The following is a 27,707-nucleotide window of genomic DNA, read 5'->3' on the forward strand; positions in this document are numbered from 1 at the left end:
CAGGCAAACGAAAGAAGGAAAGTTTAATTAACTTAAACTAAAACACTAATAACAATAATTAAAATCACGTAGGAAAAATCAAGTATTAAAAGACAACTGATCCTAGGGTAGTAAATTCATCAATTAAATCTACACAATAAATCTATTAATCCTATGTACCAATTTAATCCAGTTATGATGAGAGATCGCTTAATTAACCAATTACTCTCGCTAGAGCAGCAATGATCGTAGATTAATAAATTCTCTATCTCCGTTAGGTCTCAAGAAAATCTACTAACTCCCAATAGCTCCTAAGAATAGCTCCCTATGATCCACCTATCTCCGCTAGGTCTCAAGGTTAAAATCATATCATACATTCCTGAATCCGCTAAACAGTTATCTCCGCTAGGTCTCAAACCGAAAAGCTAAACATGCAAACTATTGATCAGATAATTCACAAGAAATCAAGCACCAGAAATTATGAATCATAAACTGGAAGGCACAAAGGTATTAACAAACAAATCACAAAAATTCAATCAACTATTTACAAACCCCAGAATCAGCTAAAGGAAACTAGCCAGACATGCTTAAATAAAACATAAACATAATTAAATAGAATGCAATTGTAAAAACTGAATTATATAAAAACCGAATAAAACTGAAGTAGCGACTTGAATCTTCAATCTTGATCCAAGCCTTAAAACTAGAAAGCAATAAAATTCTAAAGCTAAAAACTAAAGTATGAATGCTAGGGTTCTCGGATGTGTGTTGGTGCTCAATAGGTCAAAAGAGGACCTATTTATAAGCTTCAGATTTCCTTCGGATCACCATGGAAGTTGCCATGCAAAGTAGAATTAAAGGTAATAGAATCGTGTGAAATAAGGCAACTCTCCAGCTGGATGCGCGCTCCGGAAAATACTCCCACTTTTGCCAACTTCGCAGCTCTCGCCAGTGGAATGGATGATTTCCCTGTTATCGCCAGAGGAATGGTATCGCTAGCGGAATGGGTCGCCAGCGGAGTGTCTTCCGCTCTGACGCTTTTCTGCAGAGGAATGGGTGATTCCTCTGCTCTGGCATTCTCGATTCCGCTGTAATGGACTGATGATTTCTCTGACCTGGGCGACTTCCCTGTCAGAGGGAAAACGACTCCTCTGACAGCGGGGAAGGGAATCCTCTGGCCTCGACTCCTCTGCCGATTTGATTTCTCTGCTCTGACTAGTGCTCCGGAATGGCGCCTCCTCTGGCGCCTCATGAGTCCTCTGGCGTTTCCGCGCTCGCTTCGATTTCTCTGGCGTTCGCGGATTTCGCTACACTAAACTTTGATTTCTCTGACTCCAGAGGAATGGTGATTTCTCTGCTCTGGAAATGTCGGTTCCTCTGCTCTGGAAACCAGAACACCTGGAGAACGCCAAATTCTTCAAAATTCATTCAAAACTGCATTCTTCCATCTCGAAAGCCTAAATCTCCTGCAAAGCATAAAATACACCATAAACGCACCAATTTCCAGAAGATTATCTTAAAACATGCACAAACAAACCCTTAAAAATAGAGTAAATTAAGCATAAATCATGAGGCGGATTTTAAAGGTGATGTGTAATTCCAGAAAATTAGGAAATGTAATGTATTTAGGGGTAATTGCCCTTTTTATTTATTAGGGAAAGTATCAAATAGCTCCATATCATACAACCCCCTAACACGTTTACCTCCCTATCTTTTGATTTTGGGCTGTTAGCACCTCAACATGTCATAAAGAGTGCAAAATGCCCCCTACTCTTAACGGACACTTAACACCGTTAAGTATTTTTTATTTTTTTATTTCATATTTCTTACTATAAGCATATAATTTTTTTTTGAATTTAAATTTAAATGTTTGTAATATTTTTTTAAATAAAATCATTTTTTAATACACACACACACTTTCACTACGTTCTTGTAACAATTAAAGTTAGATGAGATTTAATATACATATATATTATAAACAAAAAAAAAAATCGTACCAAATAATATATAGTATATAAAAATAAAACATAACAAAGATAACCTTGTATTGCGTGTATTCAAAAATGATTTTATCTAAAAAAATATTACAAACATTTAAATTTAAATTCAAAAAAAATTATATGCTTATAGTAAGAAATATTAGTAAAAAATTACAAAAAAAAAAGAAAAATACCGCGTTTGCACTCTTTATGATATATTGAGGGGCTAGCAGCCTAAAATCAAAAGATAAGGAGGTAAAAGTGTCAGGAGATTGTATGATAGGGGGCTATTTGCTACTTCTCCCTATTTATTAATATTAATCCGGCCCCCTAAAACGAAAATAATTACCTAAAACAGATACAAATTCCATGTTATGAAATCTCAAGAAACATGCATGGTCGTGGCGACACGTGTTAGGTGAAACAGTGACATTTTATTTATACTTACAGCAGCAGAAACAAACAACGACACTAAAAAGTGGGAAAGGAAGAAAAAAAAACATGAAAAATCAGCAAAATGTTTTGTTAACACCAAAATTAGTGAAGAAGAGCAGTTGCCGTTTGCTATTTATAACTAAACACCTTTTTCTATCCACATCGTTAGTGGAAAAAGAAACTTACAGCAACTACGTAAGCGCATTAATTTTCTACTAATCACTCCAAAATAATGATAATAATTTCAAAATGCAATAATTTGGCAATTTGGCAAATTATTGCACACATATGATACCTCATTAATCATTATTGCACCAATTTGGCAAATTAACTTTATAAAGCTCTTGTATTATAATATTTAATTCGAAATACTAAAAAACAGTAGAAAATGCATTTCACCTAAGGGTTTGCACAAAATGATCTTATCCTCTTAATTATTGCTCTTTATTTTGGATCTGCTGCCTCATTATGAATTAGGATTAAATCTTAATATTTTAATTTTAATTAGTTCGGATTTTCTTGCTACCATATGCCTTGTATTTTAGTTTTATACATTTTATAAATTGATACTCATATGTAGTGTATTATACCTGTGGCGCTGCAACTAATTAATAGAGGATAAAGACAGAATGAAAAGAAAATTTATGTGTCAATATTTGTACTCCCTCTGTCCCACTGTATGTGAGACTTTTTTTTAACACGAAAATTAAGAAAAATGTATTTTGTTTGTAGTTGAAAAAGTGAAAATATGTTTAAATGGTAAAATCTTTATGAAAAAAAGAAAGAGTCTCACTTACAATGGGACGCCTTAAATAGAAAGAGTCTCAGATACAGTGACACGGATGAAGTGTATATTAGTCACTATTAATGGGGAATGCTAATCAATTCTTGCTTTAGCATTTATACAGAAATTTGAGTGCACTTTTTTCTGCTGAAATGAAATAGCTAAAGTGGATTCAAGTTGCCTAAAAAAGTTGTGGTTGTTTTCCTCAAAGAAAAAAAAGAAAAAGAAAAGAAAAAAAGAAATGAAAAGTTGTGAGTGTTTTGTTGGAGGAATAGAGACGTGAACCTTATACTAAATAATAGTTCAACATCAGAACACGAAAACTAGAAACTCATCTCAATCATTCAGTATAAAAATACATCAAATAATTCAAATAGTTTTCGTTAACATATACTAGTATTTGCTACTTTCTAACTCTAAAAAAGTTTTTTTTTTTGATCAGTAAAGTAAAAATTTTATTAAAAGAAAAGGGATCAAGGCATCAGGAATGCCAATCAAAACAACAAAACAAGTTTGAAGTCTTTGGAACACCAAGAAGTAAAAGTAATTCCTAACTCCACGATTTTGTAGGCCTCGTTCCAACTCCAAAGTCTCCCCTTAATCTGTAAAACAAGTCTATCAATATCCCAAGCCTTGTCCCGGAAACGACTATCATTCCTGCTTTCCCAGAGCAACCACACTGTTCCCACCCACAAAGCTTTAAGCAGTCTTCTTTCTCTCTTCTTTTTTCCAGCCGCAATGAAAGAAATGAAGTGTTGAAAAATACCTCTCGGATTTGCCGTTTTGATGTCAAGCCATTGAAAGATCTGGTCCCACACCGCCGCTGCTTTAGGACAATAGAGGAACAGGTGTTCCGTCGTTTCCTCACTAGAAACACAGGCATTGCACCATCTCTCCTCCACGCTGATCTGGACATTTCTTCTACTCAGATTATCACATGTTGCCAATCTGTTTCTAAGACATCTCCATGCCGTCACCTTGGCTTTATTTGGTGTTGGGGCCTTCCAAACCTTTGCCATCTCCAAAGGTAAAACTTGTTGCTCCTCTCTTGTTTTTGCCACAATTTCATATGCCGACTTGATTGTGAAGCATCCATCTGGTGTCGCCTTCCAGTTCCATCCGTCTATTACATCTACACAAGGAACAAAATCAGCTATAACCAACTGGAGATCCTCCGCAAACCCTTTCTCCCTCTCCCTTAACTCCCTCCTCCACTCCACCCTCCACACCCACGACCCTCCTTCCCAAAATCCACTTTCACCAACCAGCCTTTTCTTGTTCAGGCTCAAATTATACAGTCTCGGAAACACAAACTTAAGGGGTTTGTCAACCGCCCACACATCCTCCCAAAAGCTGGTATCAAGCCCATCCCCAATTCTTCGCCTCAAATTATTGATGAACCACCGATCTCTCCTTCCTCCTACCTTATCCACAATTTTCTGCCACCACCCTTTCTGTCCACCTCTTCCCGCCACCGAACATTCACCCCCTTCCCCCCACACTAGCCCCCCATAAATCGATTTGATCACCCTTACCCACAGAGCTTTCCCCTCCCCTAAAAATCTCCAGAGCCACTTACTTAACAGGACCTGATTAAACCAATCGATATTCCGAAACCCCAGACCTCCTGAATCCTTGTTTAGGCACAAGGCATTCCACTTGAACCAAGTGATACCCCCCATCTGTGTGCCTCCTCCCCACAAAAATTTGGTGAACAGTGAATTAAGTTCCTTAATCACCGCTTTAGGTATGAAAGCGAGGGATAATTGATATACCGGGATGGATTGCAACACCGACTTGACTAGAGTAATTCGCCCTGCCAATGAAAGGTGTCTCTTCTTCCAGCTTGCCACTTTGTTTGAAACTTTTTCAATCAAAAACTTCCAATCTCCAACACCATTGCTGCGCCCCCCCACTTTAGTACCCAAGTAGTTGCACGGAAAGGAACCGATCTTGCACATGAGGAGCGATGCCCATCTCCTCTCAACTGCCTCATCCACTCCCACTGTCAGAAGACAACTTTTGTCGAAATTTACAGCTAAACCCGAGGCGAACTGAAAGAGAATCAGGAGTTTTTTTACGCTCTCCATATTCTTGTCATCTGCCTCCAACAAGAAGATAGTATCGTCCGCGTACTGTAGATGTGAAATGGGCACTTTATCCTTGCCAATCTTCGCCGGGACCAGGAACTGCCTCTCCGTTGCTCTTTCAATGAACTCGTTAAGGCCTTCCGCCACGATAAGGAACAGGAAAGGTGACAATGGGTCACCCTGTCTCAAACCTCTCTCCATTTTGAATTCTCCCGTCGATGACCCGTTCACCAATACACTTGCCATTCCAGATTCCAGACACCCTTTAATCCACTTCCTCCAAACTCCGTCAAAGTTAAGTCGATCTAGAAGCATATCCAAGAAATCCCATTGCACAGAGTCGTATGCTTTTGCAAAGTCAATCTTGAAGAAAATACGGCCCACTCTCTTCTTTTTTGCCTCAAAAATAGCTTCATTCAGGATAACCACCCCATCTAGGATGAAGCTACCCTTGACAAAAGCACTTTGATTATCGGAAATGATCGACCCCATAACCCTCTTCAATCTCTCAGCCAGGATTTTAGCCACAATTTTGAACAAGCTAGTGATAAGAGAAATTGGGCGAAAATCATCGAGCGACCCAGCCCCTTCTTTCTTCGGAATCAAAACAATAAAAGAGGCGTTACCACCTTTCGGTATTTTGCCGCTTTCATGAAATTCCTTCAAAACCTGGAGTAAGTCCTCTTTAACCACGTGCCACGCCGCTCTCCAGAATGTGAAGTTAAATCCATCGGGTCCCGGACTCTTGTCTCCACTACAGCTCCAAACTGCTTCTTTAATCTCGTCCAGATCAAAATCCCTGATCAGCCACTGCCTCTCGTCATTTGAAATTTTCCTCCTCATGAAGTCCAGGGGGAAATCGGGCATCAGTCGTTCATTCCTTTTGAAAAAAGCTTCAAAATGATTTCTCACTCTTGCTTTAACCTCTTCCGGTTTAGATATCCACGAGTTATCAAAGAGCATTCCGCCAATCTCGTTTTTAACACGTCTCCCACGAATTGCCCTATGGAAAAAACCCGAATTAATGTCTCCCTCTTTGAGCCATTTGATTTTGGCTTTCTGTTGCAGCATCATCTGTTTATTCTTCAGTTGAAGGGAGAGCAGGGCTTGAATCTCATTTCTCTTAATCACCTCTGATTCTTGAAGACCTCTCTGTTCGTCCACCTTATCTTTCTCTTGAAGTTCCTTCTGAAGTTCTTTAATTTTGTGATCAATCTCACCGAAAGATGTCCGATTCCACACCTTCAAGGCCTCTTTTAGTTTCTTTAGTTTCTCCTTAACCTCAAAAAATCTCCATCCCCCCACCTTAGTCCCTGTCCAAACCTGCTTGACCATCTCCTCGAACTCCGAATGATTCACCCATGCATTGAGGAACCGAAAAGGTCTTGGTCCCCAATCCTCCGATCTTGTAGTGAGAATAATCGGACAGTGATCCGAAATTGAACGTTGAAGTCCTCGTGCCGACGTCCGTTCCCAAGCAGCCAGCCAATTCTCATTAACGAGGAAGCGATCAATCTTACTCTTGCACTTTCCATTTGGTTTGTGCCAAGTAAACTTCCGGCCTTGAGTTTTAATTTCCTCCAAATCGTTCCCCTGAATAAATTCTTCAAAACTTCTTGCATCAGCCGCGCAAAACGTCTCCCCACTGCCCACACGTTCATCCCTCCTCCTAACTGAGTTAAAGTCGCCCAAGATACATACACTCCTATCCGTATTTTGTTCCACAATTGAGCTTAAGACATCCCACAAGATCCGCTTATCCCCTGTGCCGACTGGTGCGTACACGTTGATGATGCAACATAAAATATCACCCTCCTTGTACCTACCATTCACCACCACCGCCCCCGGTAAATCCCACGTACTAGAAGCTTCGAAAACCTCCCTATTCCACAAGCATACAATTCCTCCTGCCCTTCCCTCCGAATTCCTAATCGCTCTGTCTGTATAATTAGACCCCCACCAAGATTTACAAAACAAATCCCTGAACACCTCCATCTTTGTCTCCTGCAAGCAACAAAAATCGATCTTCTGCCCTTTCACCAAATCAGTAACATCTCTCTGCTTCGCAACACTCCCCAAGCCCCGAATGTTATAAGATAACAAATTCATTAAACATTCCTCAAAATACTCCTAGCATTTACGCAAGAAAGAAAATTACCTTGCGCCTCAATCTGTCGAGCAACATCTTCGTCTGGAATTTGACTTGAAAGCCCGATCTTCTTTCCAAAATCCCAGATCTGCTGACCTGAAATTTGCTCCCCAACTGTCGTCTCATGCCCTTCTTCGTTCTCCCCCTGTCTTTCCTGCTCTGCCACTTCCTCCCCCCTTCCATCAATTGGCTCTAAATCTGAAATGAAGTGTTCCCATTTCTCTTTCTCCCTGGCTCTATTCTTTTTCTTTTCTCTCCCTTTTTTTCCTTTTGAATTTTGTTCACCAAACCTTTTGCTTTGCTTTGAATACCTTTTGCTTTGCTTTGAACGACTTTGTTCCTCAGAGCTTAATATCTGAAGCTCGTTGACTTCGATCCTTTGCCCTTCCTCATTCCACGCCTTGTCCTCCACCACATTTTTGGCACCTTGACAATCACTGTACACAACTGAATCGGCTTCTTCCCTTTCCGGAATAGGGCTTCTATTCTCTCCTTGCGCTTGGGTCGACATTAAAGTAGGACCTCCCTCATAAACGCTTCTTCGTGGCCCATCAAGAGAAACACCAGTAAAGCCACCAGTTGGACTTTTTTCCTGTACATTCTGAAAGTCGGTCCAATTCTGTTCCTCCAAAATCTGATTTGGACTTTGAAAAGCGTGGCAGTCCATCTGCCCATCCTTAACGAATGGCTGAGTCTCACCTTCGACCTCAACCAAATTTAAAAGCATTTTCGATCCTCCCTTCACCGCCCCCTCAAAATTAGTTTCCTCAACAAACGTGTCTTCAACGGTTTGGAACAAAGGAGACGGAACGATGATTTCTTGGAGAACCGAAACATCACCATCCCTTTCACCGCTCTCGTTCCGATCTCCGAAGGTTGCAGATGCCGGATCCATGGAATCATCCCCGCTCGTCCATCCCGAATCCGACCCCGAATCCTCGAGCTCCGACTCTCCGATCATGGAAGTGAAAGGATTCTCGTGAATTTCCTCAATGCGAAACGTGAACCTTGCTCCATTAATACAACACTCCGTCACTTGATCAATGGATCTAAGGCCCGTGGATATTTGAATCAAAGCAACATCCAATTTTTCTTTTTCTTTCGTCTTCTCATGCATCTTCAACACCCGACCGAACTTTGCAGTTGCCAACTCAAAGAAACGAGGATTCCATGCATGTAGTGGAATCCCGGCCCACCTCGTCCACACAACTCGTTGTTGAAACACATCCACAACGTTCCATTTCCTCTTCCATTGAAACCAGAACTCACTCCATTCATCCATCTCCGTTAAAACTTTTTCTGTTGGCGCGTCGCAGACACTACGAATCAACACCAAATTTCCTCCCATCGTCGTCACTTTCAGTTTGCCAGCACTTTCACTATTGATTTCCTCATTAATCTCTTCCCACAAGAACTCATTTTTGATGAAACCCGTGAAAGCTCCATCTAGCCATCGTGTTTCCTCATCCGAAGTTTTAAACTGAAGCAAATCTGAAAGTCCTGACTCTCCTTCTTTGGATCCAGTGAGTACCTCCTTAAAAGAAACCCCCATCATCCTTTTTGCGGCATGCACGAGCTTATGCTTTTCCGGCTTTCTACCTGCGTCAGATTTTATTCCCTTCCCTTTACTTCCTTGGACCTTCACTTCTCTCTCGAATCTCGGTTTGAACACCCTAATTTTATAGCTCCCAATCCACAACTTATTCAACTGCACTAGCAAACCGTCCCTATCTTCCACATCTTCGAAGCGAACAAAACCGAAAGGTTTCCCTTTTTTGTCTCTCTTTCTTGGACAAAAGATGTCTGTCGGTTCTCTCACGGAACCGAACTTTCTCCTCAAAAAATCGAAGCTACATTCTTCTGGAATGTTGTTGAAAAAGAATGTAACTCTTTTTGCTTCATTCTCGTCTCTTTCTTTCCAATGTTTCGAAAACCTTTGAGTCTTTTGGTTTAACTGCTTCTTCACCATCCCATCTTGTCCGGTCCTCACCACCCCTCGTCTCCTCACCTCTCTCCATACCTCATCTCCCATCTCTTAAATTGGAACTATTCTGCCATTATCATTTACCAACAATCTGTCATCACCATTCACTCAACTCCAACAACAACCAATCAGTTGAACACAATCGAGGTAATTTGTTATCTCAAGCACTCAATTCAGTTCACATCCATATTTAGCATAATCACAGTTCATCAACCTCAAATAGCCATGGGATGCTTTACAACAGATCACTCACTCGATTGGGAGGCGGCAGATCTGTTATGGGAAGCGGCAGATCTGGGACGGCGGCTGGCGGTGCGCACGAAGGTCGGCGGCTGAGCTCTGGCGATGCGTGCGGAGGTTGACTGCTGGGCTTTGTCTGTGGTCAACGGCTGGGCTGTGGCTGTCTGGATCGACGAAAGCTTGAGAGTTGAGAGGAGACAACACTCACAGATCTGTTATGAGAAGCGGCAGATCTGGGACGGCGGCTGAGCTCTGAACGGCGTCTGAACGGCGGCTGGCGGTGCGCACGAAGGTCGGCGGCAGATCTGTTATAGTATCATCAGTTTCTCTCTCCCCAATTTCAAATTGTCGTTCCCTCACAGCGAAGCACACGATGTTCTCTCAGCGACAGCGACGTTTTCAGTGCAGCAGTAGCGCAACGTTCTTCCTCCAGCAGCATCGACGCGATCTTTCTCCAGCAGCAGCGGCGCGGCGGCGAATCCTTCGGCGTTCTCTCCCGCACGATCCTCAGTCAGTGACCTTCTCGAAGCGGCAACGGCGTTCCCGATGCGGCAGCGGCGCGACCAGATCTCCGATTCTTCTCTCTCTGATTGTGCTTGAAATTATGCTCTCATACAGGTCATAATCACAGCTCATCGGAGGAGAGCTCCCCGTATACAAGCAAGAAAAAAAATCCTTTTCGTGAATAATAATTCTAACTCTAAAAAAGTATATTAGTTTGTTATTAAATTTGTTTGTAATAGTAATGTTTGTTAACATATTTGCGTTGTGATTCTTGTGAATCACACAAACCAACAATGCTGTATTTATAATTGTGACCGAACCAATATTAGTAGTGCATCTCAAACAAAACAATAATGTATAACTTCCAATTTTATGTATTTTTCTACTCTCCTATGGAATTATTCACTACAAAAAAACTTGTTGATTAATGACGAATATTAACGATGAGAAAACAAAAATATTGTCCTTAAAAAGGTAAACCTGATGACGAATTAGAGACGGAACGACCTATTTTTAAAATATTTTAAAAAAAACTATTTTAAAATCCTTTTTATGTTTATTTTTTGAAAAATTTGACACCGTAATTAAACCATCATGAATCCATCATAAGTTAGTAATTTATTTTAAAAAATAATTTTATTTTTAATTTTTCATCGTTAATCCATTGTAAATTATTAATTTATTAAAACATTAATTATTTTTATAATTTTATTTTCTCTTCATTAAACCTCGTTAATATTTAGTGTTTATTAAAAAAAAATATTTTATATTTTTGTTTTTTTCGTCATTACATCATGTCAATCTCTATTTATTAAAAAACTATTTTATTTTTTGTTATTCATGTTGTTAATCCGTCGAGAATATTAATTTATTTTTTATTTTTTTATTGTACTCGTCGTTAATCCGTCGAGAATATTACTACTTTATTAAAAAAAAATTATAAATGTCATTAATCTGCTGATAATAGTATTTTTTTAAAAAAAAATATTTTATATCTAATTCAAACCCTAAATCTATCTCATCACCGCCCGCCTTCACTCCCCAGCCAGCCACCGTCATGTTTCGCTCAAGCTATACTGCGCCGCGTGGCCGTTCCCCCTCCTCTACCCGGCGCCCCGCGATCGTCCCTCACTCTAGCGCATCCGAGCTCTAATCCCGCCAACATTGCTCCTCTCCAGCTCGTCCCCACTCTTAGCCTCGCCTCGTCTGCCTGATACCGCCGCGCTCCAACCCGTCCCCACAGACACTACTAAGCTCTAGGCCGTTCACAGCTGTAGCCACCACCGATTCCCTACATTGTTGCTGATTTATTTTGGCAAGATTAGTATTTTTTAAAATTTTAAAAATCGCATCATAGTGAACTTGAATATGAGGCTTTTGGCAGCATGCATTAACCACTTTATTCTAAAATAATCTTATTCAATGTTTTTTTTAAATGGTACGTAGTGCAATAAATGAGAGTAAGATAGAATAATTGCATATAGATTGTGTTTTCCAAAAGCATAAAATATATAGTATTTTTTAATCTATGTGAAGCTTGAAGGTAAACTAATTTCATGGGACAAAGAGTATTTAGGTTAATTGACGTTGAATGGCCATAATTTGAAATATAAAACACATAAGTTAACCAAAGTATAGAAATTCTTATAGAAATTTTGTAGCTTTGAATATGATGTACGAAGAAAATAGTCGAGGGTTAATTATCAGAACTGAAAGATCAATTACAGGAAACATGATGCTATTTTTTCAGAAAACTAATGCTAATATTATCCATTTATAATGTTGTTTTTACAAAAGAGTAAAGCTATTTATATAATATTAGGCAGTCTAGTTTATATGAGTAATAAAAGAGTAAAATAATGGAATTAATGGTCCCCCGTGATATTATGAATTGAGACACAGAGACCAGAAGACATGATATCAAGTGATCCCCTAACTATTTTCACAAAAGAATGTGATAAAAATACCCTTTTATTTTCCTGGCTCTTATACGATTAAAATAGGTTCCTAATTCTTATATCACGACTCGTGTTTATTACTCTCCCGTCCCACTGTAAATGTCTCAAAACTATGAATAATTCTATAATTTTGAGACATTTTAAGTGAGACGGAGGGAATATGACCGAACACACACATACACATATATTAGACATATATAATATTTATGTATATATGGTAGACTATGTTCAATAGTTTATTTTAATATGCTAGACTATGTTAACAATATAGAGAGAAAATAAAATATTAACTAGTTTCTAATGGAGAAACCCGATTAACAAATCTTGATTTGGCGCGTAGATAAAATATCACGTGGCCAAGCGTAATTTCGCATGAATCACATGATTTATATACAATAAAAGCGGAAACGCATGACTTTTGTCTCTTACTTTTCATTTAACATCTAATTAGAAAGAAAGAAAAAATAAATTCTAAGAAATGACAAGATATGATTTAAAAAGGAATCTGGTTAATAAGCCTCTGCAGCAATATATCACACATCTTCGTTTAATGAAGTTGACTCACATTTTAAGAAATAATTTAAAAGTTTTCTATTAGCTTCGCAAATATGAAAGTATTAGCTTATCATGTAATTTTGTAAAAGTGGTCAGCTATAGGCCTGCATGATTAGGAAATGGGATTTCATTGCTGCCGCCCCAACAAGCTATAGCATGAAGGGTTCAAGTCAAAACTGAAGCGTATAGATTTTTTTTATTTATTTAAAAAAAACTGATTAAATAAAAATATAAATTAACATAAAAGAATTAAAATTTAATACATCTATGCATTAAGCAGCGAATAAATACAACTTGTGCCTAAACTTGCTCGAACACGAGAATTGATGTTGTGTTTTGACCTAATGGTAGAAAGTTAATACCCAAGACCTTGAGGTTCTGGGTTCGAATCGTCCGTCGCGCGGTCTTTAAAAATCTTTATTTATTTATGTAATTTATCAAAAAAAAAAATTGGTGCCTACACTCTTTTTATTTTTAGTTTTACAAAGAAAAACTTACCCAATAGTGAAGTCCATGTATCAAATTAAACTTTTGATGTTCGATTATCTGATTATCGTGTAAATACAATATAAGTTATACTACAAAGTAGCAGTAATGAGAATAAGAGAAGGGTTACAATAATAAATGAAAAAAATACAATAAAATGTTTGGAACCTACACGTAATCCGTTAAAACATTTTTTTTTTTAAATTGTCCTGTTTAGGTTACAACACCAAATGTAGCAAAAAGAAACTTATTTACAATAGTCATATTTTGAGTCTTTGACAAATTAACAATTCAAATACCAATATGATCCTATTTTTTTATGAAATACCAATAAGATCCTATTAAATAAAATAAAATCTTATAAAGAACTAGACAAATGACACACGTAAGACCAAGAGATCCTAGCAAATAGTAACTAGTAATTACCAAAAGAATATTTATAAATGTATTACACTAACTAGCAAACTACCATATATACACTACAAAAGTTACAAGTTTTTTTTTTTTTGAGACGTACAAAAGTTATAAGTTAATTAGCTGTAATCCTCACACTCGTATATACACTACAAAACTTATTAGACACCATAGTATGATATGTATAATGTACAAAGCTTATACAATTACTTCAAAACATCCATTACCCGCAAAATTAGGGGGAGAGAGAGAGAGTAAACTAAGGCTAAGCCTAAGGGCAGCTGCAAGTTGAGACAAAAACTGATTGGGATCAACACATGATTGTTGTAAAGAAATGAAATGCTTTGAATACCTGAAAGAAAAACTTTAGCATAGGTTACTTGAGTGGGGTGCACAAATGGCTTGCATATGGTAACAAATGACAGTACCACAAATTTGAGAACCCCATCATAGACTAGAGCACCTGAACCCTCTGGCCCTATCAAATAATCAGAAAGATCTACTAATTTCTCTACTCTTAAATTTCCATGTCCAATCACCATCATTTAGTAAAGGAACCAGCATTTTAAGAATTTCACTAAAACGTATATTATTCTTTTATACATCCAATCTCTAATCTCTACTTTGATTTTTTATGTAACAAAAAGCACCGACGTGTGGTCGACACATGTGGTTAAAGTGCTGTGGAGCCATGCACTTGGGGGAAGGGGGGGGGGGGGGGGGGGTGAGTTGGTGTACCCAACACCCCCACGCGGGCTTGTAACCTAGGGCCCAGCAAGGGAAGATCATCGTGCACCCTGCACTTTCCCAGTCTGCCCAACCTCTATTCACATTTAGTAAAAAAAAAAATTGTATTTGATTCTAAAAAGGGGCAAAGTCAGATGTTAAATCCAGCACCCCCCGTGGAATACCCTGACCGTTGGTTTAGGACACTGTCTCTATGTATTGGATTCTCCTGCCCAATTTAACTCTTCCAAAGCCTCTTACAGCTATTATATTTCTGTTTTTTCTGCAAAATAATATGAAATGAGTGCAACATAGAGGTTACTTAGTAAAAATGATGGGATACAAGCATATTTTCTGAAAGATAGATAAGATATGCTGACGGGGTATTGTGCCTCAAGTGGGTAATTGGTATTTAATCATTTCTTTCACATCAGCCAACTCCATCTTTTTCTTTTCCTCCCTTTATTATTGGTATTATCTCTCTCTCTCTCTCTCTCTAGTGTGGGAGAAAGATAGGAAGAAGAAAAAGATATCTTACGTCTCCAAATCTTTCATTTTTAATTGGCAAATGTGTTTGACTAAGTTACCAGAAATTGTCTCTATAGAAATCCTGATATATAACTAGAAATTAATTACTTCTAGTGGAGTTCTCACTATTAAATTCACCTCCTTTTTGCACCATATTAGATATCATACTAATATTTGGATTTGGGGTATTTGTATTGGAGATATTTACCTGCATCAAAAGGAACTTGTTTGGTGTTGGACCATTTTCCAACCACTGTTTGCCCATATAAGCTGCTTGACAATCCATCAACCTACATAGAAAACTTGATACATAAGCTATCACAATTAAGCCAAATCAAGTGGCGTAAACAATGTACTCTGTTAGATTATTTACTGGGCATGCTACTAAAATTCTCCAAGGTTCAAATAAAATCATTGTTAGGACGCCTACGACGCTTCTGCTCAATCTGGACTAAAAAGATGAACATAAAACAAATGAAATGACAGGCATCCTATTAGAGTCTATAGATTAGTCTACCAAGAAAAGGCTTCGTCACTTGGTCAAAAAAATAAAAAGAAACTTCGGCAAAGGTTGATGAATTTGTGGAGGAGATTACAATAATGTTTAGAGGCATCCTGAAAGAAACATTATCTCATTCTCAAGAAAAATCTATAGACATACTGAGACCAAATCTAAATCACAAACATTAAGAATTTGTGTATATACTTATGTACAACAGATAAATGAAGCAGTGACTAGAAAATAAAAATAAAAAACAAAATAAAATATACAAGGATAGTAAAAGGGACATCATGTTGATGGTAATTACTGTGGACTATCTATCGAGAAAATGGCATACAAGTACAGTAGACAAAAAAGTGGGGCTGATGTACGTATTCAACCACATTAATCATCTTCAGCCTCTTTATCGCCAATATGGGGAAATGACTTCCATTGGCAAGGAAAATGAAATATAGGAAGAGGCAACAATAAAACAGGGAGCAATAGAGACAAGAAAAGAAAGAGGAGTCAGATTTCGTCTAATGGTATTGTTGACTACTGAGGCCACTCAACCCAATATCAGGAAAGCAATTAACTCCATAAGAATTCTTCTACTTGAGGCATTACACATTTCCTTTTTCTAGTGGATGAATACAATTTAAAGTACACCCATACATTAATCACCTACCCATTGTCCCATCCCACCACAAACCGTACATGATTTTCCAAACTGCATAAAAGTGTTGGTTGTGTGGCTAAAATAGAACCTCATATCCTGCAAAAGTGATCTAGATCAGGGAGATTCTCAAATCAGCACTAATTTGCTTAACCAAATGGAAAATACTCCGTGAACACTAAACCCTTGCAGCATTAGACTCGGTAAGAAGCTCATCATGACTATAAAAACATCAATTAATGGACTTCTCACATTATCTTGGTATAACATAAATCATCTTGACTAATTTTGAAGACTCTGAAAGAATCATCAACTTGCAAATATCTACCTAATGTTTAAACCATAAACTAAAACATTTAATATGCCAAAATAGTGAAAATACTAAATCTGTTCACATCATGATTCCACAATCCGACCTGGGAACACTTAAACCACCTCAACTTCTTTATCATCTGATGTTACTCAGCTAACAGAGAATGCTAAAATTTCATATTTCTCATACACGTACATACGTGTTTGGGAGTAAATGTAGTACAACATAGTGGAAAAGTTTGCAGCATAGCAGTTCAAGCCACATTAGCAAATGGATCATTCTGTTCACCCAATTCTGCTAGAATGACAAAAGCAGTTCTATGCAAAATTTAAAGGATTAAAGAATCAATACAATCTAGCTAATAATTAATTATATTATTTGTACTTATACAGCTTTACAGCTTGCCAATATTATAAAATGCAGGATTTTCTTCTCTAAAAATATACATGTGGTGCAAAGAAATGCTAAAGAATCAAACAAATAACTAATCATACACTATATACTATCCAGCTTTACACCACATCAATAATAAATCAAATGCAGTTTTCAGTGTCCAGATGGCACACGAAATAAGAAACGTGATATCAAGTAATAAATTTTGCGTCTAAAACATTCCTTTCTACCAAAGTACACTGCTTATGCTTCCTGCAATGTGCTTCAGGTAAGGGTTTTCATCTGATATATTGAAATTTGATCATGTAAAGAATATATAATATCTTAAATATTAAATATGGTTCCAGAAAAGTGGTTGTTGAGTCACCAATTTCTTTTATGCAAGTTTTCCACTTTCAGAAAAGGGATTGTGCTGCCTCAGTATCCTCCTATTCATTTATGTCCTTGAACATTGCTGGCTTCAGACCAATGTTTAGTTGAAAACTTCTAATCTAGGCTGACAATTAAAACCATTTTTCTAAATTGACTTCACATTCCATTTCGTACTGGGCCATTCTTTCCACAACATTCCCCAAATCAATTATTATAATCCCAATTATGAACTCCCCCACATGTAAGCATTTTTTTTCATGAGATTATCCAATTCTCATCTAAATATTAATTCAACTTGTATAGATTGCCTACATATGGTCCATGGGTATCATGCAACATACAACCGGTGTGTACATGGACACAATTAACCCTGATGCATAGACTAATACATCATGTTACATAGATGAATATATGAGAGCTTATAAGGCCACTAACAGTTTGGTGTCAGTCCTGCATTCTCATTTTTTTGAGGAATTCTACAGTACTCTAATTTCATATGATGGGGCCAAACTACCTTTTTGGCATTCTATAAATCTACCCCTTCCCACTAGTTTCCTTCGCCTTCAACTACCAGCAAGACTTCTTTCTGAGATCTCCCATAAACTTGTTCCACAACCTCATCTCAGAAAATCCGCCTAGTTCCATTGAAGCAATGCAACCCAATGAGATTGCTGAGCTTCATTTGTTATTTCCTTCAAACTCAGCACAATATCCTCCCAATTTTGGCTCAACCAGTAACTACCCACCAGCTTATCAGTTTAGCAGGTTCCCCAACCCTTTATATAACCTCCATGCCACACCCCAACTTCAAGAATTCAATCCTCAGACAACATGTTTCAGCAGTAATTCGACGTCTGATGAAGCAGATGAGCAACAACTAAGCATAATAAACGAGAGGAAGCAAAGAAGAATGATTTCAAACAGAGAATCTGCAAGACGATCACGCATGCGCAAACAGAAACACTTGGATGAGCTTTGGACACAAGTAGTCTGGCTCCGTAACGAGAATCACCAGCTCATAGACAAACTGAACCATGTATCAGAGCGTCATGACCAAGTACTCCAGGAAAATACTCAACTCAAAGAAGAAGCTTCAGAGCTTCGTCAAATGCTTACTGACATGCAGCTGAACAGTCCTTATCCTAGCTTACGAGAGCTTGATGACGATCCCAGCAGTGAATTGGCTTAAGCATGAATAAGTACTCAACTTTCTTCTTGCGTTTCCTGTTTTGTTGCTGAGAGAGATGCTATTATTTCGTCTTATCTTAATCCCTTTAACCCATTGGCGTTGTCTCGATCAATATGAAACAAAATCCAGTTATTATTCGTATCGTATGAGATAACAGTTATGCTGCAATAAAATCTAATTTAATAAATCCAATGATATTGTCAAAAGGCTAAATTTATTTTTAAGTCCTGGGATTAGATTCCTCCACAACACAGACGCCAAAATTTCTGAACTGCGACCACTTAGTAAATATCTACTGACAGACGCAGGCACTACTAAAAAGCACGAACTGCAACAAGAATCAGTCTCTGAATCCGAACAAGCAACTGCCCCGACACAATTTCAGATACCCAATTCAGACACTTCCAAACATAGCAACCAATACCTAAATATAGAAAAACTAAATACAAAGACATGATGCACAAACAAGTGAGTAAAAAAAGTAAAATGGAGACAATTTCCTCAGAGTGTCATGCACTATTTCCACAAGCTACGCTACGGAAAATGAATGACCAAACAGAAACATTTGCTGTTTTTCAAATTCACCAAGCAGACAATAAGGCAAAACATCACAGATGATTCAGTTTTGGCTAATAAATATGTTCGGTGTGGCACTTAGGGACCACTTGAATTCCTCCAAGTCATATTCAGTTCGGCATCTAGGGAACACACTGTGCATTAATCTCACCATCTTCAATTTTCAAAGCCACATATCAGCTTTATCTACGAATTCTTCTCTTCAAACAGTATTGATTTATACTAACGATGAAAATATATTCTATTTCGAAGACAAATCATGCGACATTGCCATATAAGGTTTCCATGAAGAAAATGGCAATTAAGGAATAGAAATTCACCGAGCATTAGGGATTTAATCTGGATAATGAAATTGCAACTCCGTAATTTCACCTGCAAATAATTTCAGCAGCTCATAACTAAAACTGATTTGCGAGAATTACAGTTTCAATTTGAAAATATTCAAATCCCACGTACCTCCTCAGCTAGGAGAGTTCCAGGGTTTGAATTCGTTTCTGCAGATGTTTCAAACGCTGAAGCCGTTCTGTAGTTTTTATTTTCTTTTATTTTTTATTTTCATTTTCATTTCCCCAAAATATATTGCGTGATTGTAACGAATCAAGGGTTTGTTGAAGTAAAACTCATTAGTTATACTCCTCATTTCCATACCAACTCCAAGTAGTAATTTTTTTTTTAGGCATAATTATATAGGAGGAGGTTAATTAAATCATTAAATAGTATCGTGAAAAATTAAAAAGCCAAGAATCTTAAAGATTTTCATTTAATTACTCAAATATAATTAGAGCTGGCAAAATTAGTCCGATCCGATGAGACGGCCCAACTTACTCAGATATAAGATTAGTCGGGCTCAATAAAATAGAGGCCCAAAAAAATCAGGCCTTAAAAAGTCGTTGGGCCGATTAGACTTTGGGGCTAAAAAGTCCGGGGTTTTTGAGTTTTTTGGTCTGTTTGATTTTTTTTAATGATTAACTTATAATATTTACTTATATAATTATATATTTTAAAATTTAAAATAAAAAAGAATTATGAACATATTCATGTTCAGATTTCACTCTCATGCTAGCTCACTAATTGAGAAATTTTAGTTTTTTGAATTAAATATAAAAAATGATATATCTTGAATTAAATATGAGGTACTAGTTAATCAAATATGTATATGCATATTGCATGCATTTAAATTATTTATTTTTATGAACCCCTTCAGGATATACCACATTTCCTTGAATTCTACAATTGCACATCACCTTTAAAATCCACCCCTAAATACACCACATTTCCTTAAATTCTACAATTGCACATCACCTTTAAATCCGCCCCAAAATACATCACTTTTATATTTTTTCTGTTTTTGCACATGACTAAAAAATCCTCAAGAAATAAATTAAAGTGTTAATTTATAAATTTAAATATCTTTTTAGCAGCGGAAATATAATAAAATAAAATTCTTTATAAAGTTTAAAATCATATATATATATATATAAATAAGTATTTTCGTAAAGAAATAAATTCTCTAATAAATTTTTAGAAAGAACTTGAATTAAAAAAATAAACAAGTCATGACATTAAGAAAATAAAATGAAACTTTTATTTTAATAAATTTCACACGAATTCGATATAATTTGGAATTTAGAGTTACAATAATCAAAGTACCACATGAATAATATAATGAGTTTGAAAGAAACATTTTTTTAAGAGGTTCGACGCGCCCATTCGACTCTCCACGCGCCACCAATGTCATTTACCTGAAATATTATATATGGGATAAGCATGCATAGTATACTTAGTGTGGGAATATGCAATTATTGTCCACGTTAATAAAATGGTAACACATACGATCATAACATTCAAAACGACACAATTTTACCAATCCGGAAGCCACGTCATTTAAAGTGGTAACACCCTAATCTAATTAAAGTGTTAAATATAAATTTAAACATCTTTTTAGCCGCGGAAATATAATGAAATAAAATTCTTTATAAAAATCAATAAAGAATTTTATTTTATTATATTTCCGCTGTTGAAAAGATATTTAAATTTATAAATTAACACTTTAATTTATTTCTTGAGGATTTTTTTAGTCATGTGCAAAAACAGAAAAAATATAAAGGTGATGTATTTTGGGGTGAATTTAAAGGTGATGTGCAATTGTAGAATTCAAGGAAAAGTGGTGTATTTAGGGGCAATTAACCCATACATATTATGATTCCTCTTTGACTTTGCTGTGATCGTGAGTTTGCCTTCTTTAGAATAGACTTTAATTAGTGCAGTATTAAATGTGAAAGTATGTTTTGCTAATCTTATAGTTCAAAATGAGTGTTTTCTTGATTTGAATACAATTTTATTAATTTTGAGTTTGCCTAATATATTTATTATTAGGAATTTAAATTTGTTTAATTATACCGTTGACATAATTTCTAAAGTTTGACGAGTCAATAGGATTGAATCAATTACCACTTATATTACAACTTCAATATATGCACCATCTGTCCATCTTGGTAGGATATCATTAATACACATTATTCAAGAATTCATTACACACTGAATCGATAAATAAATACATACTAATAATTTGAACAACGCCAATAAACATAGTTTGATCTCACAATTGCATAAATCCGAAATCACGAAATTATTTAACTATAAAATAAAATTAATTTCTAAACATAATTAAATAAAACTAAAATAAATCATAAACTTTTTAAAACTAAAAAACTTAAATCTTAAAAACAAGAAAAACAAGTATAATAAGGCGTTTTCATGCCTGGCCACCGCGCGTTGAATGGCTAAAAGATTAACTATAAATAAATAGGAGAGAGAGTCATAGACTCATAGAGTCCATAGTCATGCTTTTTGGGCCTAATGATATATCTTTAAAAAAAATGGTCAAATAGTATTTTCATGAATTAGAACTAATATGGATAATTGATTTTTATATGGTATAATTTACTATAGATACCAAAAGAAGTATTATCATAATATGTGAAAATATTATAATATGGAAGCATTAGAGCATTATCATAAATTATGTACTATTATTTTAGATAATACTATATATATATATATATATATATATAGGGGGTAATTGCCCCTAAATACATTACCTTTGCTCATTTTCTGGAATTGCACATCACCTTTAAAATCTGCCTCCTAATACATAACCTTTCTTCTTCTTCTTTTCTGAAATTGCACATGGTCAGCCAACCACCGATCGGAAAAATGACATTTCCGGCGTCCACGTCATTTTTCCGATCGGTGGTTGGCTGACCATGTGCAATTTCAGAAAAAGAAGAAAGATTATGTAAAGGAGGCAGATTTTAAATGTGATGTGCAATTCTATAAAATGATCAAAGTTAATTTATTTAGGGGCAATTACCCCTATATACTAATACTCCATAAAGTTAGATTAAAGTGAGAATCACATCTTTTCGTGAAAACTGAGACTATGAACAAACACATAATATACATAATAAATAAGAGATAGTTAACAATTATAATACATAAAATACATGAATAAGAAATAATCATATCATAACAATTATAATACATAAAATACATAATCAGTTAAAAATGAACAACACATATCTCATGTCCAACCTTTTATTTTCCACTAACCCATAATGAAAAATATTTGTCGGTAATATAATACAAACAAATTTTTTGATGCATATAAAAATAATTGTTGTCATGTTTATTCAAATCACATGACATGTATACACTTATGACTCGCCGATAGAATATTTTTTAGGTATTATTTTTATTATTAAAAGCAAAGCCCAACTAAATAATGCAATATCATTATTCAATATTATAAAATCAAACTTAATAAATTGATCAATTTTATTTATGAAAAAAAAATCAAGTCTGTTATGCAAAATCAAATCTTTGGATGTTTTATAGAACTTTATTTTTAAAAAAATTATTTAAACAAAATGACCACATAAATATGATTTAAATATGCATTCTAAAAATATATTAAACTATATGCACATAAATAGTTTTGTATATTACATCATAAATAATGATGCTCATTATCATTTATACTTATTTTTTTGATGAACTTATATATTTAAACACATTATCAATTAAAATCAATTAATTAGTATTTCAAAAATTGAAAATTCATATATTTTCATATTCATGTTTTTTTATAAAGATTATACCGTGGATAATTTTTTATTGAGATTCATGTTTGCATTTACTTATATTTAAATTATGTTTAATATGCATATTTAAAATATCACTCGATTTTGATGTTGGTCGTGTATCGCACGAGCCGGATGTACTAGTTTGACTAGTTTCGATAAAGAAGAGCTATTATTACTCCCTCCGTCCCGCAAAACTTAAGCAATATTTTTTTTCGATTGTCTCGCGAAGCTTCAGCACTTTCCTTATATGATAAAAGTTTTTCCATTTATTCATATTTTCATTTTTTTCACTATCATATTTAACACACAAAATACTAACTCTTTAAAATTCGTGTCGAAAAGAAATCGCTCAAGTTTCGTGGGACGGATGGAGTATAATTTTAGTGTGATTGCGATTATAATTAAATAATTTATAAAAAGTCAGATTATATAATAAGTAAATCAACATTATGGATGTAGATTGAAATTTATTGAAAATTAAGGCTATAAATATAATAATTTAATAATTTTCCACAATAAAGAATGGTGGTCTAGATGGTACAACTTTCTTCGAGTAAAACATTCACACACAAACACAGGCAACATTGCTAGAGTTTCCCAAAATAACCCCCGCCCACCACAAAATAATTACTACCAGAAAAAGTAAACAAAACCAAACATAAAAAAAAATCAAATTTTTGCAGTAAATCGACTGTCTGAATCAAAATTCACCTCCATCCCAGTTGTTAATTTATAAAAAGATGAGCTCTTGTCTTAGCTATTGTTCCAAAAATAAAAGGATTTGTAGAATTTTAATGGAATAATAAACTTAATAAAAAATAAAAAAAGAAGATCTCCCACCAACCGCAGCCCAACAACCATGAAGGAGCAATATCGGTAGGAAAAGGTAGTTGGCCGAATTTGACCCGCATCAGTTCACAGGCGTTCAACATTTTTGTACTGCCATATTTTATAGATCCTTTTATTTGTTTTCTTCTCCCATTAATTACTCCAATTAATACGTTGTTTTCTCTCTTCAAAATCTGCAGATCTTTGTTGTGCAGCTACACCCATTGGTTTCGCTCTTGCCTAGTCAAATTCAGTTGTAGCAGAAAAGCAAAAGGTTTGGCTTCTTTTTCTGATCTAATTTTACCTTCTTCTTAGCAAAAAGTGGAGGAATTTTTATGAAGTTTTTACCTTTTTGAAAGTTGATTCCATTGGACTTGATTTTGTGCTATCTTTTCTCTATTTGTTTGTTGTCATTTCTTTCGTTTTCGGAATTCCTTCCTTTTTGATCGTTTTGGGTTAAATTTTATTTTTCTGATTCAACTGTAGAATTGGGAATCGAAGTGATTGGGTTGGATTTTGTCGGATTAAGCTATCAAAGTTCTTGATCTTATCTTGGCTTTATTTGATGGGATACAATCATGTGAACTCTTGTGCTTTGTTTAAATCCCATCACGATTTTAAATCAAAAGATTGCTGATCAGGATAGTAGTTGTGTGGCAAGTGTGAGATCTGATCGAATTAATCCAAATTTTATTGTTAATTGAATGAATTTCAGTTCAAATTAGATGTTAAAGATAAATTAGTGCCTGAAATGGGAAATGCCTCTAATCTATTTGCGTGGATTGTATTGTTTTAGTGAACTCTAGCTATTGAATTTTCAATAATTGGATAAAGAATCCACTTTGTTATTTAGAAGAACAAAGAAAAAGCTCTGCTTCGTGAGAACATAATTTACCCATTTCCCCTCGAATCAGACGAAATGAAGAAGGGTTTCCCCTTCTTAACGAATGAATGGTCGTGCAAAACCGATGTTATTGGCCTTTCTTTAATCTGAGGTTTCCAATGGTTAGATGTTGAGAAAAATTCTAGTTACTTTCTTGCAAAACCGATGTTATGGGCCTCTCTTTAATCTGAGGCTTCCAATGGTTAGATGTTGAGAAAAATTGTTGTTACTTTCTTCTTTTTTGAAATCTGTTTCTAGATTTTGTTCTTGCTTTCTTGATGCAAATGCACATTTTGCATTCAAAATTTCTAGTTTCTCATTGATATTTAGAATCATTTTATCAGATAGCACATACTACTTCTAAGAATTTGACAATTCCTCTTTATTATTTTGGATAGGAGAAAGGATGGCTGAGAAATCTTCAAAACTGACCAGAATAGGCCTTGCTGGCCTTGCTGTTATGGGACAAAACTTGGCCCTCAACATTGCGGAGAAAGGCTTTCCGATTTCTGTCTACAATCGGACTACATCTAAAGTTGATGAGACTATTGAAAGAGCAAAAGTGGAAGGAAATCTTCCGGTGTTTGGCTTCCATGATCCCGAATCATTTGTCAACTCGATCCAAAAACCTCGTGTGATCATCATGCTTGTCAAGGCTGGGGCTCCGGTTGATCAAACCATCAAAACGCTCTCTGCCTATATGGAGAAAGGTGATTGCATCATCGATGGTGGAAACGAGTGGTATGAGAATACTGAGAGAAGGGAGAAAGCCATGGCTGAATTAGGCCTTCTCTACCTTGGTATGGGAGTTTCTGGTGGCGAAGAGGGTGCTCGAAACGGACCTTCAATGATGCCTGGAGGATCGATCGAAGCCTACAAATACATAGAAGACATCGTTCTCAAGGTAGCAGCCCAAGTTCCTGATAGTGGTCCCTGCGTGACCTACATCGGTAAAGGAGGATCCGGAAACTTTGTCAAGATGATCCATAACGGAATCGAGTATGGTGACATGCAGCTGATTTCCGAGGCTTATGACGTGCTGAAATCAGTTGGAAAACTGTCGAATGAGGAGCTCAAAAAGGTCTTCACGGAGTGGAACAACGGGGAGCTTCAGAGCTTCTTGATTGAGATCACTGCGGACATCTTTGGCATCAAGGACGATAAGGGAGACGGGTATTTGGTCGACAAGGTGTTGGACAAGACCGGAATGAAAGGTACCGGTAAATGGACAGTTCAGCAAGCTGCAGAACTGTCGATTGCAGCCCCCACCATCGAAGCCTCTCTAGATTCAAGATTCATGAGTGGTTTGAAGGAGGAGAGAACCGAAGCTGCCAAAGTCTTCAACTTCGGAGAGATCATATCTCCCGAGGAGGTCAACAAGGAGAAGTTGATCCACGACGTGAGGCAAGCTCTGTACGCGTCCAAGATATGCAGCTACGCTCAAGGAATGAATCTCATTCGTGCAAAGAGCATCGAGATGGGATGGGGCTTGAAGCTGGGCGAGCTGGCCAGGATCTGGAAGGGCGGCTGCATCATACGTGCCATCTTCTTGGATCGCATCAAGAAGGCATACGACAGGAACGCAGATCTTGCCAACCTGCTCGTGGACCCTGAGTTCGCCAAGGAGATCATGGAGAGGCAGTCGGCTTGGAGAAGAGTCGTGGCCCTTTCAATCAGCCACGGCATCAGCACCCCCGGTATGTCTGCTAGTCTTGCCTACTTCGACACCTACAGAAGGGCGAGACTTCCGGCCAATCTGGTGCAGGCTCAACGAGACTATTTTGGCGCGCATACGTATGAGAGGATCGATATCCCCGGCGCCTTCCATACCGAGTGGTTTAAGATCGCTAAGAAGATCGATAATTGAGGTTTGTTGTTTTGTATTTTCCATGGAATAAAGTCTTGGCATAACTCTTTAAATGTCGTCTATTGGATTCAAGAACATTGAAGTTTCCTTCAACTAGTTTATTAGATAAACTCAAACTCAAATTTTATGGTGCTTTCTAATTGTTTTGTGTATTGTTCTAGTGATCTTGGTGTTTCATTTTGATTTTCTCTCATATATTGAACAGCCTTAAATTTCTTCAAGTTGAAGAGTGAGTGAATGGAAAGTTTGTTATGTTGGATTATAGTTGTTGAACATGCATAGTTGATGAGTGATTTCCCTTTACCATATGATATGTCTTCATGATTATTTACCCAATTCTTCAAATTCTCCAATTCAAATAAAAAAGAAATTTAATACTTCAATTCTCAAACTTTCTTGTGGCTCAATGGGTCACAAATTTTGTACCAAGTCATTATTAAATCCGCAAAGTTTCATTTGATTCAATTTAGTCAGCAAATTTGTGTCGTGTTACATAATTTAGTTCTAAATCGAGCGGCACACAGCACAAATCTAGAACCCAATTATAATTAATTGAAAACACATTTATAAAAAAAAAATGACCAAATAAAGAAAAATACTATAGAAGTTCAAAAACCTATTTATAATATTTTTCCTTTTCGAAATTATAGACATTAGTTTAAATCCAACTCGCGGGTAGCAAGTTAGGGCAGCATGCAAGTTTAAATTAAAATTAGCCCTAACTCTTTCAATTATTTCATATAAGTTTCTTTAGCCCACCAAACACGTCTGACATTTTTTTTTTTGACAGCCACGTCTGACATTTTTAATTTTATATATGTTAGGATTTTATTTAATAAATAAAAATTTAATTTGATTCATCTTCAAGAAAAAAGAATAGACACATGAATAAGATACTACACCGCATACAGACGGGACCTTGCACTGTACATACGATGTCATCTATATATAATATAAAACACCAGTTTTCTTCCCGCCAATTCAATGGCATTTTTGCAATTATAATGTCAATTAAGGATAAAAGTTTAGAAATTAAAAGAGAGTGGGATGAGAGGAGAGAGAAAAGTATAAATGTGAGATAAGTTACGCTTCATCTATTATCAATTTTTCCCATATTTTCTCTCTCCTCATTTTCTTATACATTCACCCATTTTTTCTCAATTCCAAACTTTT

At 36.2% G+C, this 27,707-nt stretch overlaps 2 protein-coding genes and 1 long non-coding RNA gene across 7 annotated transcripts; 2 read left to right on the forward strand and 1 right to left on the reverse strand.

Moving 5' to 3' along the window:
* Positions 1 to 13,559: 13,559 nt before the first annotated feature.
* On the reverse strand, positions 13,560 to 19,318 carry LOC130989784 (uncharacterized). Of its 4 annotated transcripts, XR_009090747.1 has the most exons (4): positions 19,268 to 19,318; positions 19,132 to 19,183; positions 15,020 to 15,101; positions 13,701 to 14,566 (listed from the first exon to the last, which is right to left on the reverse strand). It is a non-coding gene; the product is annotated as an uncharacterized LOC130989784 (long non-coding RNA). The 4 variants fall into 4 exon arrangements; XR_009090748.1 differs by having other exon boundaries at positions 13,560 to 15,101; XR_009090746.1 differs by lacking the exon at positions 19,268 to 19,318 and having other exon boundaries at positions 19,132 to 19,248.
* On the forward strand, positions 16,846 to 18,427 carry LOC130989782 (basic leucine zipper 43-like). Its single transcript, XM_057913884.1, has one exon. It carries the CDS (start codon positions 17,699 to 17,701, stop codon positions 18,233 to 18,235), a length of 537 nt encoding a protein of 178 aa, XP_057769867.1. The 5' UTR covers positions 16,846 to 17,698; the 3' UTR covers positions 18,236 to 18,427.
* Positions 19,319 to 23,537: 4,219 nt separating the features above from the next.
* On the forward strand, positions 23,538 to 26,755 carry LOC130989779 (6-phosphogluconate dehydrogenase, decarboxylating 1). Of its 2 annotated transcripts, none has more exons than XM_057913880.1 (3): positions 23,538 to 23,842; positions 23,985 to 24,058; positions 25,066 to 26,755. In XM_057913880.1, the coding sequence occupies exon 3, from the start codon at positions 25,074 to 25,076 to the stop codon at positions 26,532 to 26,534; it is 1,461 nt and encodes a 486-aa protein (XP_057769863.1). In that variant the 5' UTR covers positions 23,538 to 23,842; positions 23,985 to 24,058; positions 25,066 to 25,073; the 3' UTR covers positions 26,535 to 26,755. The 2 variants fall into 2 exon arrangements, with proteins under 2 accessions (XP_057769863.1, XP_057769862.1); XM_057913879.1 differs by having other exon boundaries at positions 23,841 to 23,892.
* Positions 26,756 to 27,707: the final 952 nt, after the last annotated feature.

This window comes from Salvia miltiorrhiza, chromosome 6 (genome assembly GCF_028751815.1).
Source record: "Salvia miltiorrhiza cultivar Shanhuang (shh) chromosome 6, IMPLAD_Smil_shh, whole genome shotgun sequence".
NCBI lineage: Eukaryota > Viridiplantae > Streptophyta > Magnoliopsida > Lamiales > Lamiaceae > Salvia > Salvia miltiorrhiza.